Source organism: Neodiprion fabricii, chromosome 7, assembly GCF_021155785.1.
Source record: "Neodiprion fabricii isolate iyNeoFabr1 chromosome 7, iyNeoFabr1.1, whole genome shotgun sequence".
NCBI classification, from domain to species: domain Eukaryota; kingdom Metazoa; phylum Arthropoda; class Insecta; order Hymenoptera; family Diprionidae; genus Neodiprion; species Neodiprion fabricii.
The window spans coordinates 3,293,422-3,314,184 of NC_060245.1; the positions used below are offsets into that span (position 1 = coordinate 3,293,422).

The 20,763-nt window shown below is 37.1% G+C and overlaps 1 protein-coding gene across 1 annotated transcript; it reads left to right on the forward strand.

The window, feature by feature from the left end:
• The first annotated feature begins 14,743 nt into the window (after nucleotides 1–14,743).
• LOC124186459 (silk gland factor 1) lies at nucleotides 14,744–20,091 on the forward strand. The gene has a single exon (XM_046578205.1). It carries the CDS (start codon nucleotides 16,087–16,089, stop codon nucleotides 17,572–17,574), a length of 1,488 nt encoding a protein of 495 aa, XP_046434161.1. The 5' UTR covers nucleotides 14,744–16,086; the 3' UTR covers nucleotides 17,575–20,091.
• Nucleotides 20,092–20,763: the final 672 nt, after the last annotated feature.

The following is a 20,763-nucleotide window of genomic DNA, read 5'->3' on the forward strand; positions in this document are numbered from 1 at the left end:
CGCAAGAATAAATTGACGTTAAAGCCTTGTTTAACTAAAAAAAGTAGAGTAAACCTCAGAAACTGATTTTGCTTTGCAATAACCAAAAAAGGATCGACGACAGCGCAAAATGTTTACGCGTACCTCGTTTTTCGTAATACCAACAATATTTAAACAATTTTTTTTGTTTAACGATACCTGTTTTACTCAATTTTTCCACCTACCGTAACAAATGAAATTTTTCTCGGTGCATCTGTTACACTATTGCGATAAATTCACTGTTACAATTAACTCTCGAGTAACTCGAGTCACTCTCAGCATCGTCCGTTGTTATTTAACGTAAATTGACGATGTTCTCGACGTTCACTCACGGACGTACACGTTCATATATCCGAGTACTATGAGTCTAGCCTAGGTCAGACTTATCCTGGATAGGAGTTCCTTCCAATCTCCGTGAGATGCTGCCAGATATACATACACGCACACACACATATATATGTATATATATACACCCATATGTACATGCAATATATAGATGCAGGTTGTAACGAGATTGGAGGATGGGGGAAAAACAGAGCTCGATAACCAAGAAAAATATCTCTACGGGAAACGGCAACAAGAGAATCCGTCGTGGATACACAAACTTCCCTTTCCCCCTTTACCCCCAAACCCCTCTTTTTTTTTTTTTTTGTTTTGTCTCTTCAGTTGAAAAAATATTGCGATTTCGTCCTATAATTATTGCATAGCAGCTAACGTCGTATTTTATACATACCTACGTATATAATTTTCCCGAGATTAGAAACCATTAGGAACTGTTGTTTTTTTTTTTTTTTTCTTCCCCTCAATCATCATACTGCATAAATGCTTATAACCAAAAAAGCAAAAAAAGTAACACTTTGGAATAGTTACGCGTTTTATATGATCATTTTATCGAGATATTTTTCTCTTATAACGAGGACTTTTATAAATAGTGGGTGAAATTTATTCGGTCATTTTTGTCAGGAGATGTGAAAATAAATTTGTACACCCAAAATTTTTCCTCGCGATCAACAAAATCCGAACTCTTGGCGTCGTTGAAAATTGTGTAATTTTCAAATTGACGATCGTTTAATTTTTTTTTTTTCTTACACACGTAACGGTAACGATAATTAAGACGTACAGAACCAATCAGAAAATAATTCATAATAAATACTATTTGCAACTCTTGAAAATTTCAAGGGCGTATAAAAATTGGGGATGATTTCTTGTCGTAGTTTTTTATCCACCGCGCACATCGATGAAAAATATTTTTTCCTTGCAGAGTTCGAAAATTCTTTCCAACACCGCCGATTTTATATATTGTGTATTACATATGTATAAAACTATACATATTTTACGGTTTCTCGGGGGTTTGGCGGCCGGATATTGCGGGTTGCAAAGTGCTAGGATATACCGGGCTTAGCAAACGCGTGCATACAAAAGGAAACCGCCGTCATAAATCGATCATGAGGTTACGGCACGCGGCGAAAGAAAAAAAGAATGAAGGAGAGAATAAGAGGGTAGAGAAAGAGAGTGAGTGAAAAAAAAAAAAAAACCGACGTAAAAATGTGCCCACAGCTGTCTTAATCGTGTTGTAAAGTTTTGCGAAAACTTTGCAGGTATAATAATATTTTCTACACGGGTTTTTGATACTCGAATTATTTTGGTAAAAGTTTGAAATATTCTTCTTCTTTTTTTGGTCGCGATTAGCCAATCGCCACAGAATTCTTCAATTCTTACCCGATTTAATAAAAGCTTTGAAATTTTATTACAAAATGAAATATATTTTGAAGCAGTGAGAATATATGTAAATTCTGAAATTATCTGAAACAATCTTCTTCAAATATATTTAACAATTTTTGCAATTGTAAGAAATCATTGAATTGTAAATTATTTTTAAATCCTGTTGCAAGCGTGAAATTTTCAGAATTCTCGCGAGTGATGCTCTGAAATATTTGAAATCTTTAATACCGTGTTCAAAACTGCACCGAGGAAAATTTCATTTGTTACGGTAACTAGAAAAATTCAGTAAAACAGACATCGTTGAAAAAACTGTTCGAATATTGTTGGAATTACGAAAAACGAGGTACGTCTAACCATTTTGGTAATTGCAACGTAAAATCGGTTTGCGAGGTTTACTCTACTTTTTTAGTTAAACGAGGCTTTAACGTCAATTTATTCTTGCACGAGCGTTAAATTTTCCCAACAGTAGCAAGAAAATATAGGAACAGTGATCGTAATGAGAAAGAATAGCAACGGATACTAGACTTTCCGTTAACGGCTAGAAAACTAATTTTCATTTTCTACCTAGAACTGTATTTTGTCGATTGTGGTAAAAAATGAAAATAGTTGAGGACCGAGCGGTAACCGGAACTAAAAAATCGATTCTACCTAATTATTTCAAATGTTGACTGTATTAACGTCAGGCAAAATCAGTCGATTGATTTATTCATTCCTGACCACACGTCCGACAATTTTTCTTTCCCATCCGTCCTTTTGTTTCTGCTTCGCACTTGAATCGCGTGGTGAAGTGAATCGGCGCTATGACCGATCAGTCGAAGGCTGAAAGGTTTGCCGAAGGACGCGGAAGAGAAGAAGGGCGAGAAAGCTTATGGGGTCCATCGGAGGGCCATGGCGAGGGACGAAGGGGGCTGAGAATCGTGTTTGCCCAATCGACCCGCCCATGGTATTAAATAACCGTCGAAGCCCCCGACTTTACATGCCTACATGTACGTATATCTAACCTAACCATTGTGATACGCGTCCTTGGTACGACGATTTTTCAAAGTGCCTGGAGGATTACGCATCGCAGAATCCTGCGTGCGGGTTTAAAATTTCACGCCTGAAAATGCCTGCGTCGGTGAATAAAATAATGAAACTACTGGTACTTGTTTAACTAAAAAAAAGTAGAGTAAACCGAAGAAACTGATTTTGCGTTGCGACAACCAAAAAAGGATCGACGACAGCGCAAAATCTTTACGCTCACCTCGTTTTTCGTAATTCCAAAAATATTGAAACAGTTTTTTTTTAACGATACCTGTTCTACTGAATTTTTCTAGTTACCGTAACAAATGAAATTTTACTCAGTGCACACTTGCTGAAATATTAAAGTTTAAATTAAAATTGCCAGACAGTATATTTGGCTCAATGTGATGTTCGTCCGACATAATCAGTGATAACTATGATCAAAAAAATGTGTGATATGTTTAAACAAGAGTTTATTTCACAAGACAGGTTTTGATATTTATTTAAGAAAATTATATTATTATTATACAAACGCATAGATTATCATTTGGATCAATTGATATTTATTAAATTCAATAACATTTTTCTTCTCAATATCATCAGTTTTACACTGTATTCGTCTGTTGCTTAATGCCGACATTTTCTTCTTTATCACACATCGGATGACACGTTTTATTCGACGAATTATTCGGGCGGAAGTTAAAATAATAATATCTAGATCACAAAGCGACGCATCGTTAGATAGATTTTGTAACTTATATGTATATGTTTACGATATTTATGTAAATAATGCTACATGACTCAAATTATTTGTTCGCATTGTCGTCTGGGAAAAGTAATTTCGACCAAACGAGCGATAATGGGGCACTTACAAGCATTTAATGATGAACACACACAAAGAATACGCTATAGGATGTTGACCCCATACGGCACTTCCGTTCGGAGTTGGCTCATTGTTTATTGATGAAATTTGACACTAACTAGAACGACGAAAATGATTTCGTATTAATTTTTCGCCCCGCAACACGCAAAAAAAAAGGAAGGAAACTAAGATCAAAATTGAGTTTGATGAAATAGAAGTTCGATGATTTTTCAAAGTGCATAAAAAAATTTAAAGATAATTTACCAAACAAACTATGATCGAGACACTATGGTTACATCGGCATGGAATTCCCTGTGTTTTTATCTACGTGCCTCTTACCTGAGACATACAGACAATTGTAAACCAACGAATTTACATTTAGTCACCCTTTAAGATATGCTGTCGCGAATTATTTGCTCATCGAATACCGAAGTACCGAGTAAATTACGCGTCTATATATTTTTACGTATGTGCAAACAGAGGCGCTGAATATACTTACAATAGGCGGAGTGTTTAACAATGTAATGCGTAGGTAAGTAAATAATTAAGGTACCCACGTATAATACAGCCGGTGACCCACAAATGGTTCCAGTTTGAAAAATGTTTACAATCCAGTTCATACGGTTCCCACATTAAGTTTAGACTTAAGTTTGTCTTTCGACTTAGAAGAATTTTACATTCTTGGATGAGTACAATTATATATCTAATCTTAGTCACTGGCACGAGGGGTTCAGTCGACCCCTGCAATTTTCTTTAACGTACAATCAACGGTCCGAAGTTGGCTGGGGTTTGAGTAACGTGAAAGTTTCCATAGGTGTAAGTGACCAGGGTTAAATAATGCAAAACTATATACGAGAGTAAGAATATCTTGTCACGAGTTTTAAAAGAATCTTGTGAATCTTCTTCGTTTTCGGGGGTGGATTTGGAACAGGATTTTATTCGGAGAAAGAAGACGGAAAAACAGGCCGGTAAAACCGTTTTCTCGCGATAATTTACAGTCCGACAAACTTGAGCGGTGTTCTAGAAAACGGCCGAGTGAAAAATTCGTAACTGATCAGACTTGGCGGAGCAATGAAAGAAAAAGTAGTAAAAAGTAAACTTGGAAGTAAAGAAAAGTATAATATTTTTTTTTTTTTAATAAATAGTTAAATTGAGAAGAACACGATTGTTTGTTTAGAAAAATCAATAAAGAAGAAAAAAGTATCTTCCTGTCGGTAAAACAGTGAAAATTGATTTATTTCCGGTAGAACCGGAAGTTCAAATGAAGTTCACCATTACTTAATTGTATAATCCTGTAAGTCTCAGATTTTTTTTTTTTTTCATTCCGCGATAAAGAGACGAGGCAGACAAAAGTATGGAGTGGACATTGGAATTGGGTATGGAATTTGATCGGGGTCCGTTTAACATCGGATGAATATCGTCGTGCCGTATCTCGTCCGATGCCGTCCAGGCAGCTTTCTCGTCATGCACGTGTGGTATTCGCTTCGTGCCGTAGTTTGAGTCTCCCAGATTTGCAACCCCCTTTAAATATCCTCACGGACTTTGGACGTACACGTCATTTTACCTGCGGACTGTCATATTTCTTTCCTTTTCCTTCAACTTCCTCCCTTTTCCATATCTTTCGATTCTTCATCACACATAGTATATGTAGATAACTTAAACTTCGAAAGATGACGAATAGCAATTGTAATTTCAATTTTTTTTTACCCACCTTTTATAATTTTGTCGAAATATTTTCTCGTTCGTTATTTCGTATTTATAGTAGGAGAAATTCTTGAATACAATTTTTAAAAGTGAATCTTAAAAAAAAAAAATAGTTTGTACTGATTGTGAAATATTTTCTTGATTCTTCATTCGTATTTCTAGTACGAGGAATTTTTTTGTGGAATTTGTTGAGATCAATGTTTTTTTTTTTTTTTTTAAACGGTATCTACGTACCGATTTCTGAAATATCATGGAATATTATTTCTCCAGAACAATCGATGCAGAATTCGTACGATTTTCGAGTATAGAAATGAAATTTTTCGACAATCCGAAACTTCAACCCCCGCGATTTTTTCTACATACGTATAGAATTTCCAAGTAATTTTTTGAGGGTCGCGTTAACCGCCCTATGAAAACAAACGTCGTCCTTTTTCGCCCTGGGATTTTCGTCGCCGAAGCAGGTTTCCTGGTGGTTGTGTCCTGCAGGTACAATTCGACGGTGTCCTTCCACGTCACCTCGAGCTTTGACTTTCGCGAAAGAAAAACATCCCCTCATACGCGATTAGGTACAATATCGAGTTCGGGATTTTGCGGGGCTTGTTATACGGGCTAAACCATGAAATCCGGGTTAAGGATCGAGCTCACCTCCGTCAAATCGATTAGTAGGTCATTCATTCGTTTCGCAGTTTTCTCTGGGTCACAATAAGCTTCTGTTGCTGTTGCCGGTGCTTAAGCTTTGAAAAATAAATTCGTAGCCGGAAATATTCTCTTTCCGGGATAATTTTGTTTACTTTTAACCTTACTGTCTACGCGTCGAAAAGTCAAATTTTACAGTAGAATAATAGATTATTTTAGAATAGTGTAAGAGTAACGGCGGTAGGAAAGGTGGAAGAATCGAGGCAGGAAACCGCCGGCAAACGGAAGGAGACTGGAGCAAAAAGAAACGCAAGAAGAGAAAAAAAAAAAAAAAAAACGAAAAAAAACAACACTTGAACCGAAAATCAGGTGCCGACCCGTTTCAGGCACGTTTATAAACATTTTGACGGAATTTCTCTAGCTCAAATTTTAACCCCCCCCCCCCCCCCCTCAGCCTAGTTTTCGTTAAGCTTTTCATTTTCCGTTTTCATATGCAATTTCACTTATACATCTTTATTCGTTTCTAAACTCCTTAATGGGATCAAAACCTTGACGGTTTTATTGTATAAGAACGATGATTGTTGTAATTTTTCATTTTCACTTATTCACTTATTCTATTATTTGATGATTCGTTTCGTCGTTTTCCATTGAATTGAAAACGTATGGTGAAAATGTCGGTATAAAAATATTACTACTAATTGTATTACGATTGGATGTTTTTTTTTTTTTTCCCTAATGCAGGTATTCGGTTTAAAGTTTATTATTGTTATAGATTTTCATTATTCTTACTTATAATTACTTTAAATACATTTTGTACAGTAAATTCCACTTTTCCGCAACAGGTTACGTATGTTCATCTGTACATTCATTGTTTCTGGCTTACCGATTAAAATTGCAACGAATATAAAGCAATCGTATAAGAAACAGAAAACAAAAAAGAAATTTTTGAAACACAGGTATGTAAGCGAAGTCGCAGAGGTCAGATCGAAAACATCAGGTATATACGTATATTTGTATGAATTTGAAACCGTTTTTACTTTTCTTTTTTTTTTTCCTGTACAAAGAAAAGGGGATAGAAATAAAGTAAGGGAGAAGAAAACAAATAATGAATGCGAAGAGGTGGGGAAAAAAGTAAATAAAAAAAAGGAGGCATCGGAAGAAAATTTTCGCTAATTTGTTAGGAAAGTAAAATGACACGTTGGTAAGATATCGGTGTGTAAACACAAAAGTGAACGTTGTATGTGTGTAACGATAGGTATGTATTTACAATACATACAGCGTGTGTGTTTTACATTCAAAACTTGACGTCCCTTGTGCGAGGAGGGTTTTAGGGTTGAGATAGAATTCTGTGTTTCGGGGAGGAGATTTTCGTTTATTTATTATTTATAGAACCAATCCAGAGGACGGTGATAGAAGAATTAATAAAATATTGAAGTAATCAAGTATTGCAAGGCAAAGTTTCGGAAATGTTGAAAATAAAAATCACTCCAACAAATATGTGTATACTAGGTTGGTGCTTGATTTTGTCATGTCGAAATTTCTTCGCGCTCATCCCTCAAAAGTACACCAACATTATATGTTATAGAAAAAAATCTGGTGAAATCACCGATTTTTTTATTTTTTTTGATAACTGTAAAGACATATAAAGATAAACAAAGGTCTTGAAGAAAAAGGAAATTCTTTGCTGAAAATAATGAATAGAAGTTGAAAATAATATCGTGATCGAAATTTTTGAATTCTTATTTATTGTATTGAGCGAAGAATTTCCTTTTTACATAAGGCCAATCCCATTGAGTTCCCTGACCGTTAGAAGTTTGGATTCGTCGGACGAAATTTCTTGCCGCACTAAAAGTTGGATAGCGGAGTCAAAAATAGAGATATCCAAATTTTCGAAGCGGGGTCTGAAAGGTGACAAATTCACCTTCATTTTCCTTTCTCAGAAAATTTTTAATAATTTTTTTCTTTTTTTGGCACTCGTCACGCGCTTTCGATCAAAAACCTGAAAAAATGGATGCCTTTGCATATTCGTACACTGAGAAAAATTTTTAGTTCCAATTACCGCTCAGTCCTTAACTATTTTCATTTGTTACCACAATCTAAAAATATAGTTCTAGGTAAAAAACGAAAATTAGTTTTCGCAAAATGGTTAGGCGTACGTCGTTTTTCGTAATTCCAACAATATTCGAACAGTTTTGTTTTTTTATAACGATACCTGATTTACTCAATTTTTCTAGTTAGTATAACAAATGAAATTTTTCCCAGTGTATGCATCACACCAGGTCTTTGTTTGCGGGTTTGTGTTGGAACCTCCACAACCTACACGCGTATGTATGTAACCAAGGTGCGATGTAAAAAGGTGTGTTTTGAGTGCCCGTTGCAGACTACCTGCCTTAGCAGCAGCCCAAGACTAACTTATCTTCAAATTTGGGTATATATTAAGTGAGTAGTTTGAGAGGAGATGAAGGGGCGGCGGCCACCCACGTCGACGAGGCGAGAGATCCCGTCCCAGGTAAGCGTTCACAATACGCATCGTGTGGAGGAGGTAAAAAAGCACAAACACACACGTACCAAATACTACGGTTTGTACGACACGCGAACTGTATTATTTTTTAAATAATGATCCGAGTTAACGAACGTTTGTTCGTCCAACAACTGGCTGCAGCAAATTGCAAATTATCGAAACTATTTTTGTATTATATCTACGGGGCATTCCGTGCCAACTCTAAATGGGTCTCATCCTTGTCCTCTTTGATTTAGCTGCGTAAAGTCACTTGCCTCGAAGCTACGAAAATACACGTGTAAGTTTTACAATCAGTTACTTTATTTTTTACGACTGCAGTAATAATTGAAGAAACAATTTTAATCTTGGCAAAGTTGTTGTTTATAATATTTGGAACATATCCTGAAAATTTCCATCATTTTTATCATTATTTTTTTCTCATGTGTAAGCTTAATAAAAATCATGAAAAAATTTTGAAATTTTCTAGAATTTCTTCCTATGATTGTAAGCAATTGCAATTGTCATGATTCAATCAAATCGTTACTTTAATTTAAATGAAATTCACAAAAAACGAAAGAACTTGTCTAAGCACCACACGATAATGGGATCTCAATATTTACTATTTTTTCCGCAAGCATTTAATTTTTACGTGTCGATTTTTTTTTTTTTTTGTTTCATTTTCTTTGTGCCTTGATTTAATTAGATTGCAGAATCATTATTTTCATCATTCCATGATCTATTTAGATCGTAGAAAAAGAACCTCCGATTATGTCATTGAAAAACTAAAACTAAAAACTTGTGGAAAAAAACCGGCAACTATTGAGATCCCATTATCTTGTGGGTACTTAAAAATCACATTTCAATTCATACAAAGAATCTGTGTGAATTGTTCCAGATTACTAAAATTTATGTCTTCGGAATCGGTTTTTCGATTACTTATTTTTGAATTTCACCAGTGGCTAAGAAAGTGTGAGAAAAAAAAAATAGTAAAATCTTTTGATTCGATAAGACTCGTCATACTAAAAAATGATTAAAATCGAAGAGACTGAGGGTACATGGTCCGCTCATTTTACGTGGAATAACCCATATATACCTAGTCAATAATTTTAGCAAAATTTCGCGCCATATTCGCCCCGTTTTTATACTTTTATACGATAATAAGTGTAAAGCGTGCGGAAAGAGCAATTTGTTATATCTGCAATGATGTACCTATTATATAATGCGTATGTATCAATATTTTATACATATTGTATGTATAACGCTGTATACCTGACCTGCGGTTGTTTACCGGGACAATATTTTCATCTCACAAACAATTGAAAAGCTTTACACAAACAATTTCATCCGCGCGCTTTGCATTGTGCGGCTTTTATACACACACACACACACACACACACACCTATATATATATATATATAAAATTGTATTAAATATCAACTAAAGAGTTCCAGGAGCATCTTATTTAAGACACAAACTGATCCGCTGGCAGCTGTAAACACGAAAAAAATTTTTACTTACAATTATCCATCATAAATTCGATAAAAAGGAAAAAACAGATTAAAAAACGGCCATGCCAAAAAATATGTATCAGGATCAGAATTTTCTAAATAGCCAAAATAAAGGCAAATTTATTCTCTTTAAAACGCCGCTTGGAACGTTCGATTATCTTTATTTTTGAGTCCGCTATCTAACTTTTAGTGCGGCAAGAAATTTTTAATCTGCAAATAGTGTAAGAAAAATATTTGCCTGAACTAACGAATTTCAATTTGAATACGTGTAACTTATGTAATTATTATATATTATTCAAAATTTGGTATTATACTTATATTGATATTTTTTCATTGTAACTAATCTCGTGAAGTTATGATTATTTTAATTCAAAGCTTGTACGTATTATTTAGTACGAAAAAAGGTTATTTATTTTTCTTGATAGATCAAAAAATAAGTTTATACGAACAAACGAATTTTACGGTTAAATATCTGATCTGATTGAATTCGGATTTGTTGAATCGAATGAATTTCCTTGTAGTTGATTGAACGCATGGTAACTCTGCAATCAACTAATATTTATACAACTATTAAGGGTGTTTGAGTAGATTATGCAATTTAAACTCTATCGTTCAAATATTATTACTATATTATCAGTAATTTGTTTATTCGAAAATAATATTTTATCAATAAATATAACAAACGCGTATAGATCTAAATAAATTTGCTAGTTTCTGGTAAACTTTATTTCAAACAAATATTGACTAGTCAAATCAGTTATAAATAAGATTATTATCATCTCAGGTTTCTTGGCTCGCATCATTTAGTTCTCGAACTTATAGACTGACTAATAATATTGTAATAAATTTTGAACGAAACAATTAACAAAAATTCGAAATCGATTGAATATTAAAAATCATATCTGTTATTAGGTGTATTGGTAATTATTTACATTTTGATGTTAATCACATATTTGTTAATTCCATGGTTGACTTTCTCCATCTTTCTCACGATCAGTTGTTAAATATATAAACAGTCAAGTACACAGTTCCGCAATGAAATATTATTTCTGTCGTTAGTGTTCGATTATAATTTGTAAGCAAAAATGGCGTTTTATTAGAAAAAAAAGTAAAAGAAACACAGGATAAAAATATACGTGTTACATATTTTTTATTACTGTTATTATAAATTACACATAATTACAAGAAGGAGAAAAAGAAAAGTTCGTTATGTTGTTTTTTTTTTTTTGTAACATTTCAAGAAAAGGAGAATTTATTCACTCGCGTTAGCTGCTTCTATTCTCTGAAGAGTTAGAGATTTCGACAATTAGCGTTAAACAAACTTTCCGACTTGTATGAGTTTTGCGAAGAGCTAAGAAAAAAAAAAAAAAAAATTCCATCACGAAAAATATCGTTATCAGTTCACACATGTGAAGAATCGGTAGTTTCGTCAAACGTTGCGCGAAGTATGTTCCAAAAATAAAACCTCGTGATTATATTCGTTCGGAAATTTTGGTGGTTTTGGAGTTATCGATTTTGGGATTACTTTTATCAAAATTGACAACAAAAACAATAAACACATCACTGTAATATTTAATGTCATTGTCAGACCTTTGTAATCGTAAAAACTATAAGATGATGGTAGAAGAAGCTCCGCCGTTTATCACCAACACACAATTATACATACGTACATACACACAGCTTAGATAAAAAGTGTATTACATATATTTGAAATCATAACAAATATGCAATGCAGATATGTATACATCTATACGCGTTCTAATCGCGTCTATTATAATGGTAGATATCTGTTATTTCAAATGGCAATAGAACTGCAGTGACAGCTCGACTGTCACGTTGATGTAACTTGGCTGTATCAACTTGATACAGAGACTTATTACACGGTATATCGATAAGCGGTTGTTAAACTGAGAATATAGACACGTAGATCACATTTATCTAGGTACGTATGAAAAACTGTGAATATATCAGGGAATTTGATACACCATTGTCGTTGGACGGTCCGAATTAGTCGTTTCAACATTGACGCAAGTCAAACCAATTAATTATTTATACGTGCATACTGCAAAAATGCCTTCACGCCTCGTTTGCACTCATGGTCGTACCGCACATATTATAATTGATTAACTGGCTGCATTCTCTCTAATTTGCAGCACAAATGACGTCACGAATTATCAGCATCTTTGTATTAATAAAGATGCTGATTGTTGTTGTTGTTGTTTTTTTCTTATTGACAATTATAACGGTATTATTTGCAGATGTGAATTGGACGAGGAATGTAAGAGTTCTTTTATTTTTCAGTGCCGTTAAAAATATGTAACCGAAAAGGAAAAAGATTTGGTCTAATTTCGACAGCTAAGAAATTCGCAATTTTATATTATCGTTGTATTTGTTGGTATTAATCCAAATGTGTCACAAATACAGAATATCTTTGATTTCTTCACGACGTCTTACAGTTTGTATAATTTTTATGAACAATTGATGAAATTTGTAAACTAGACCTACGTACGAACGCGGATAATTTGAAAAAATTTACTTATCAAAAATCGTAAGAAATTTTCACTCGGTCGCTGGTTATATAGACACAAGTATTTTATCATATAATTTAAATATAACGACACGAACTCGCGCGTCTCGACGCCGTCCGTCGCATGATTACGCCAAAATTACCCTTCGAACTCGGGGTTGCCCTTCAATTTAGAGAAACTACCCTATCTTTTTTAATCTTTACTGTCTTATACCTCCTCGTTGTACTCTTTGCCTCTTTGATAATTTATGGATTTGTAAAATGTTTGACTAAATCGATTAACGGTGTTGAAGAACCGTTTTTGCGACGATAGATCGATCAAGTATCTGTTATTATACTGCATGTCATATAAAAACAGTGACGACGTATTTGGCAATTTCCACAAAAAAGTATAAAATTTTTAGCTACATATCGATATAAAAAAAAAAGAAAGAAGTAACAGTTGTAAAAATTCGTGCATCAATTAGAATATATTGAACTGTATTCCAAATTCTACGAATATAACTTGTATAAATAGTAGCACAGCTGAATTAACAAAAAATTTGATTTATTAATTTATTCAAAAAAGTATAAATTTAACACTATGTACAACGATAGAATTTCAAACGTAATGCGCGTGCACGAAAAACCCGCGTCACATCTATAAATCTAACCATACTTCAACATACCCCGGAAAAATTCAATTCGTATCAATTGTCACGTCGTGGCTTGTATAAAAGAGCACATTAATTCCGTCCTTCCGTGTTCTCTCGAAACTCTTTAATTAACACCAAAGTAGTCGGTTTCTATCGTACCGCATTAACACCGAACAGGTTTACATTCGTATAAAAATACGATTAGAGTTGGTTTAAAAAAATTCTTTAAATTGCAGATCTTTTCAAATTATTATTATTGTCATCATTATAATTGGTATGAATATTATGCTGTTATTATTACAATTATTACGTTTAATTCTGTAATATGAAATTTTCGGTAAGCAAAATGATTGTCAATATTATCATTATCGTTACATATATTCAGGCGTATTTAAACTTGGTGTTTGCAGACCGCGTGTAAATTACATATTGTTTTTTCTCACTGCATTATACGTTTATGTATCTGACATAAATATATATTATTTTATATGTGTTTTATGTTTCCCGCACTTGATGCGTAATTTATATAATAATCGTATTATATACTTATTACAAACTTGATGCAAAACCGAGGTGACGAACGAACCGTTTTTTATATGAAATAAAAAAGAGGTTATCATATATATTATTATACGTGTAGATTTGATACTATGTGATACACTTATTTTTATTGATATTGGTGAAAAGCTTTCAGCTTCTATTAATTTTCTAGGAGTCAATGCGAAAATTACGTTTACTAAAATCGAAATCTCGCGCGTTAAGGCTAAAACTGATAACTAACAATAAGAAATATCGACATTGAAACTCAGGCTTGACGGTGCGGCACAAAATCCGTGTGTTTTATTCGACGAATGTGTCAAAATGCGTGTCGTGAACCCCATTTGACGCATGACGTAAACGGTATGGTGTAAGGTGAGGGTATAACCTACGTGCGCGTCGGTCAACGTAACGTATAACGTCGTTTTGGGGTTGCAGGCGTGGATCCGGCGTTAGCGTCGCGACGGAGTTGAGCAGAGGGCCGCGGTGGTGGGACGTGGTTACGATCGGGAGATGTGCGTGTGCACATTGAGAAGAAGAGACCCGGTGAGCGCGAGCGAGCGCGGCGGCAGCAGCAAGCACAAAAAGAAAGTAGAACCCCTCCGAGAACGGGGAGAAAATAAAAAGTAAAAAAGAAAAAAAAAAGAGAAATTTTAAGAGAGAAAAAACTAAAAAGAACGGTCCTCAAAAATCGTGCTAGCGATCAGAGAGAGTGCGACGAAATCGCACATGAAAACCCGCGCGCCGGACGGACAGAGACGGATGGCTTTAAGGCCGCGTATACTTGGCGCGGAAGAGAGCGAGACGGCAGCACTGGCGCGCGGGGTTACGCAAGGTTTCATAGTTCGCCGCGCGGCGCGCACGCGCCGCGGCAATGCGCGCGCAGCCAGCGCTTCCAACCCTCCGTTTTCACCGAGCGGGAACAGCTGTCGTCTGCCGAAAACGCGTCGGGTGAAGAGGTCGACTCCGCCTCTCCTTTTCTGGCCGGAATTCGATTGGTCGGATGGCGGCTAGAGACGCGTGCTTATTGGTCGTCGAGTTGTTCGTGGGTGGTTCGATTCGAGTTTCCAAGAGTCCGTCCGTGGGGGAAGCGATTGTTTGAACAAGCTTCTCGGCTACGAGAGGGCCAGGGTACACTCGGCAACCGGACCTGGTCCACACTACACACTCAGAGTTGCTGAAACAGGAACGCGAGAGATAAACGTTAGAAACAGCCAGCGCGGCGGGTGTGTGTTTTTCATGTGTGTACACGCGAGTACACGCAAACACGGTTTTGTATACGTGTATACACGTGCATAGATTTTCCCCCGTACACACATCGATATGTATATGTATATATTTGTGGACACGTGTGTGCGTGTTTGTGCGACGTTGACGTATCCCGCACACGTACGTTAAACGCGGTGCGGTGCACTGTTGTAGGCGATCGGCGGGACAATCGCGGGAATTTGGTGGAGAGAGATAGTCGTTATTGGGACAACAATTATATACTCCCCTATCACAACAACGTGGTAAACAACGCAGTGCAGTGATCGACTTCGAACGTGTTTCAATTAGTTTGTTAAACTCGTGTTATGCGCTTTCGCTGAAACTCGATACCTGGTTTACGGTTTTATCACATTTTATTACACACCATGGATGACGGTGCGGCGTATATGGTTTGGAGACTGTTGGGTATACCTCGAATCCGGTTGTCAGTGTGATTAGTTTTTAAACAATCCTCATCGTTGATGGAGTGCGCGTTTTCGTAATGTATTCGTACATCACTTGTGATCCTCGTTTCCGTTCGATACATGTTAGGTAATAATCGACTGATTCAGTGCTACGGTATTTTGGTGCTTTAGTCGTGTTTAATCATTGTGGATAAATCGTTGTGATACAGTGTTTTTCGACAATTATTTTTTCGTTCCTTCGTTTCGAGTAAATCTATGTCAACTCTTGTGTCAACTCAACAATCCAAGTTTTTCGATCTACCGACTTGATCCGCAAGATTTCATCGTTAGTTTCAGTGCTTTTCCAACGTACGACGCATAGTATACACGGAATACCATACATCGTAAAATAAAAAGGCGAAAAAATGCCGCCGCGAAGAAGATCGACAATCCAAGATGTAACCGCAAAGCTAAAGAAGATATCCAACCGTCCGGGTCGTTGATACACAGCGATCGTGGTGTAATATCCTCTTAATCGAGAAACCGCGCAACCCCGATGAAATTGATGCAGTGATAGTGCGGGACTTTAAAAACACCGCAAGACACAGAGAGAACATTTCACCATTTCACTAGTGAAAAGTAGTAGCACGTAAAAGACGGTGCAAGGTGAGTGTTCGGGAAAAACGGTGCAGAGTTTTAGGATTCTGCATTTCCAAATTTTCCACCTGCATCGACGAGGAACGATTCCGAAGGCCAAGGAGCGGATAAACCAAGATCTTCGACATGGCGATGCTGCAACCTCAGAAGCTCTATAGCGAAGCTGGTAGTCTTGGTGGAGCGATGACAAGCGGCGCGATGTCGAGCATGGGTAGCATGGCGTCAACCTACAGTTCAATAAACTCCATGGGTTGCGTGCCAATGGGTATGCCGATGGGGGTAGGCGTAGGTCCGAGCTGCAGCCCACAGGGGACCGGCGGCTTCACCATGAGCTCAATGAGCTCCGCTATGGGGGTCGGTGGCGGTGGCATGGGTAGCTATGGTCCAGGCTCCATGGGAAGCGCCTGCATGAACGTCGGTTATGGTCCGCTAACCCCGAGTGGTAGTTCCGGGGTAGTTTCGCGGGACACGCTTTCGTTGACGGAGCCTGGATCACCAACGTCGGCGTTGCAGCGAGCTCGATCGGACAAGTCCTACCGTCGGAGTTACACGCACGCGAAACCACCGTACTCCTACATAAGCCTGATAACCATGGCGATCCAGAACGCACCGTCGAAGATGCTAACTCTCTCCGAGATATACCAGTTCATAATGGACCTCTTTCCGTTCTACAGACAGAATCAGCAACGCTGGCAGAACTCCATTAGGCACTCGCTCAGCTTCAACGACTGTTTTGTAAAGGTGGCGAGGACCCCGGACAAACCGGGTAAGGGATCATTCTGGACCCTGCATCCCGAGAGTGGTAACATGTTTGAGAACGGTTGCTACCTCAGACGCCAGAAACGGTTCAAGGATTCTAACAAGGAACTCTCTCGGCAGTCCAACAAACAACAGCAACACCCGCAGCAGAACCACCACAACGGTGCCGGGCAGCACAGTCCCTCCCATGAAATGAACCACGGGAAGAAGACACCGCTTCAGCATCACGCGGGTCAAACGCAGGCCGATAAGGACATGCACTCGCTGGTCGGGGGCCACCATCATCATCACCATATACCCACGGCCGGCGGTATTCACCACAACCACTCTTCCCTGAAGACCGACGTTACCGACATCGGCGGTCTCTTAGGTGGTGACCTCGGACCCACTCACGACGAACTGGCCGCCATGGTCGGACGCAACCTCCACCCCCATCTTCTCGGCGATCCGGCGTCGGCCCTGCACCACGGGATGTCAGGTAGCCTGAAGCAGGAGACACCCTACACAGCGGCGAGTCATCCGTTTAGCATCACGAGGCTTTTACCTGGAGCGACGGCCGCCGGATCCCCCGGAAGTCAGGACACCAAGTCACCGGAGCTCAAGATGTACGAACAGCTTCATCAGAGCTACGCCACCTACGGATCGTCCCCGCATCATCCGCACCATTCCGTCCCCCCCGGACACCATCATCATCACAACGGCATGCACGCTGGACCCAACGGCGCCTCCGGTATGCACAACATGAGCAATCACCATCAGGACTACTACCCGAGTTCGCTTTATCACCACGCAAGTTCCGTCGCCACATCATCGGCTCCTCCGCCTCCGACAAGCGCTTCTGCTACCGGGTTGTGACACCACGCTACTCATCCCTATGCCCTTGCCTGAGTCGCCGCCGTTTACACCGTCGCTGGATGTGATGACCACGGTAACGCGAGTCTTCGACACCGGCGGCGGACTCACGATCTCGATCATCATCGACGTGCCGATGATCAACTTCATCAGCGGGTCGGTGTTGGTCGGGAATCCGGCGGCGATATTCATGCTACATTAGGACAGGGGGACGAGGCTTGGGACAATGACACCGTGCAAGATGACGACGTCGACGGGGATGAAGATAACCACAATTTACCGTACGCCTCTATGTAAAAATTTATATATTTTATTTTATATCACGATTATTCCGCGTACTCGTGTTCTGCTGGTAAATCGTAAGTATGGTTATATATATACATACGTTCTTAAAAATGCAACATTGAACGTAACACGGAAAATATTCTACAGAGGTTCGCTCTATTTTGGTGTTGATCATTTGGTGTCAAGAATCGAACGATTTACGACGATGATTTTTGATTTTGCACCAATCGGTGTGGACTTTTATTGACGTCGTAAATTTTCTAACAGTGTAACATGCATGGATTAGGTATCCTAACATAGAGGTCAAGAATTTCCACCTTGCCTTTCTAATGATCGGTCCGATTTGCAAAAACAAGTCAAGTTTATTCAGTTACAGATTTTCCAGTTTTCAAAGAATAGAGATGCGTGTAGGAAAACTGTAGGGAAATTCCCATCGGTACTCGCTTCTTCTAATATACCTACATTAGGGTGCTCCACTTTCAACTTGTTTTTTTTTTTTCCTAGGTGCCACTGGAAAATAACGACAATGTTTGTTTTTCAGTATTTTCGACAAATTTTCGAGTGGCACTTTGAAAAATAAAGTTAAAAAATTAACTACACCACGTGTATGTATAACGTAAGCAGAACTTGACGTTAGAAAGGTTCTTCAGGCTTATTTTTAACACGCATGGAACTGGGTTTTAAAGTCGTTCTTAAGATTTCACCATTTTACAATTGCACGACTTTGGGATCTCGCAGTGTACGTAACTTTTTCTTTTTTTTTTGTATCTTGGTTTGGTTTGATTTAGGGAAAAATTCACGCATACGTTAGTTTCTAGAACGGAAGTTCACATCTTCTTTGGTACTAAAATTAACCTCGTTTTATTTTAACGTCCTTTGGTGGTTATGCTAGGGAATTCGTACCTTTTGTTATGCGATACATATCTGACTTCGTACTGTCGTTGGACAAGTCGTTTCTGTTTGATCCGAGAAAAAAATTGGGCGCGTAGTTTACACAGACATTTCGAATTCTTGAAATTGCGGTATATTTTGTTTAAAAGTATATCCAAGAAGTCTAAAATTATAAAAACTAAATTTCTGAAAACTATAATAGGAATCGAAGGTGTAAAATATCTGCATTTGATGATCTGTGATTAGAAAAGTGTCGGTATTTTTACCGGATATTCAGCACGGGCATGATTTCAGAATTGCCATTATTTCAACGTTTCGCTTACAGTAAAAATCAGTTGATCGTGATATTCGGCATCAGAACATGGATAACTGTCAACGAAACTTTCAAGCTTCAAAATGTTTGAGGCCTTTTCAATTCGTAACAGTATCTACAAGACTGTGAAGTCAAGATACAATTTTTTCAGTTATATTTTGAAAATATGTAATTTGAAACGGTCTTTTGAAAATCTTATCTAGTCAAATTTCAATCAAATCTTTTCACCGTGACTTTTAACCAATCAACGGAATTGCTCTTCAAGTCCCGTTTGTATGTAAATATTGGCGTGAGAAATTTCATTGAAATGAGTGTGTAAATTCACGTAATGAAATCTCGTGAATTTCTCACGATAAACGTACCATTTGAATTTCCTACAAAGTCTATAAATGGGTACGAATTAGATTCTAATACGAAATTAGAACCTTGCGAATGTTAAATTCGAGAGAAATATTTTTACCCGAAAACTTGAGAGTTTAAATAACACGGTGGTGTCTGCAAGGAATTGAAATTCTTTCAAATCTTGTGAAATTTATTACAAAATCCCACCGAACGTTACACGATTTTACGTGAAATATTTTCATTCGTTGTACACCGTGTTCAGAATACAGATAATATTCATGAATTTTTGTATATAATAACTGTTTAAGAAATAGCCTAAGAAAATTGCGAAATACTTTTGAAACGATTAAACCGCTGGCGGAAAAATCAATTTCAATAAAGTCTTTCAAAATCTGAAACAAACGGATATAAGAGAATATTTTCCGATCCGCTATAACGTGAAAAATGAATGTAATAATTTGAAATTATTTTCACATTGTCAAATTCCGTAAAGAATTGGATCAACAATTTTGTCAAAAGATGTTTTATTATGTAACAGATCGTTTGCAAGGTTGTAAGAAAATAGGTAAAAATTCCGTGTTCATACAATCGTTTCGATTCCGTGAAACGTGATGAAGATACAAAAAAAAAAAACAACCAAACAACTCAAAATTATTTTTAAATTATCTGCAATAACTACGTTTTCGAACGAATATAATTTTCTTGGAATCTTTGGACTTTGGATATAAAACGAATGTGCAAACGGGAAAAAGAAAACAATGCAACAAAAAACAAATAGAAATACCGCGCTTGGTAAAAGAAAATCAAATCTTTTCTCGACAAATTTTTTCATCAAAGCACAAATTACCTTATCGCGAATCGTTTGAAGATGATCGATACGTTTGTACATCGATATCGAATAGACTCGAGTGCCAATGACCGAAATTCAGTGTCATTGTGAAGTCTATCTATTCCACATTACATAATATATTATATCTATCAACGAAATTATATCTGAACTTGTTGTAATAACGTAATACTAGTTGTATCGCTCCGTTTGATCATCGGAGCACCGATTATCCGTTGTCGATTAAAATCTGATCAAACGAATTTCTATTATTATTATTACTATCTTACTACAACTACTATCGTTAAGCACAATCAAATTTTCTCTGTTTTCCGTTAATTTTTATTTCCGTTTTCTTTGTTTTTATCGTTCGTTAATTTCGCGTATGAAAAATTCTATTTTTTTTTTTCTCATTTTTTAATTACTCGAATGTCTGATAATAATGATAATGATAAACATCGGTGCGCCAATGCGTGTGTATGAATATTTCGAAACGATTAATACCTGTCGCGTTACGTATTGTAAGTATATAACC

Excerpts from the sequence above, each read along its gene's own strand:
- LOC124186459 (XM_046578205.1), top strand. The coding sequence starts at position 16,087 with ATGGCGATGCTGCAACCTCAGAAGCTCTATAGCGAAGCTGGTAGTCTT.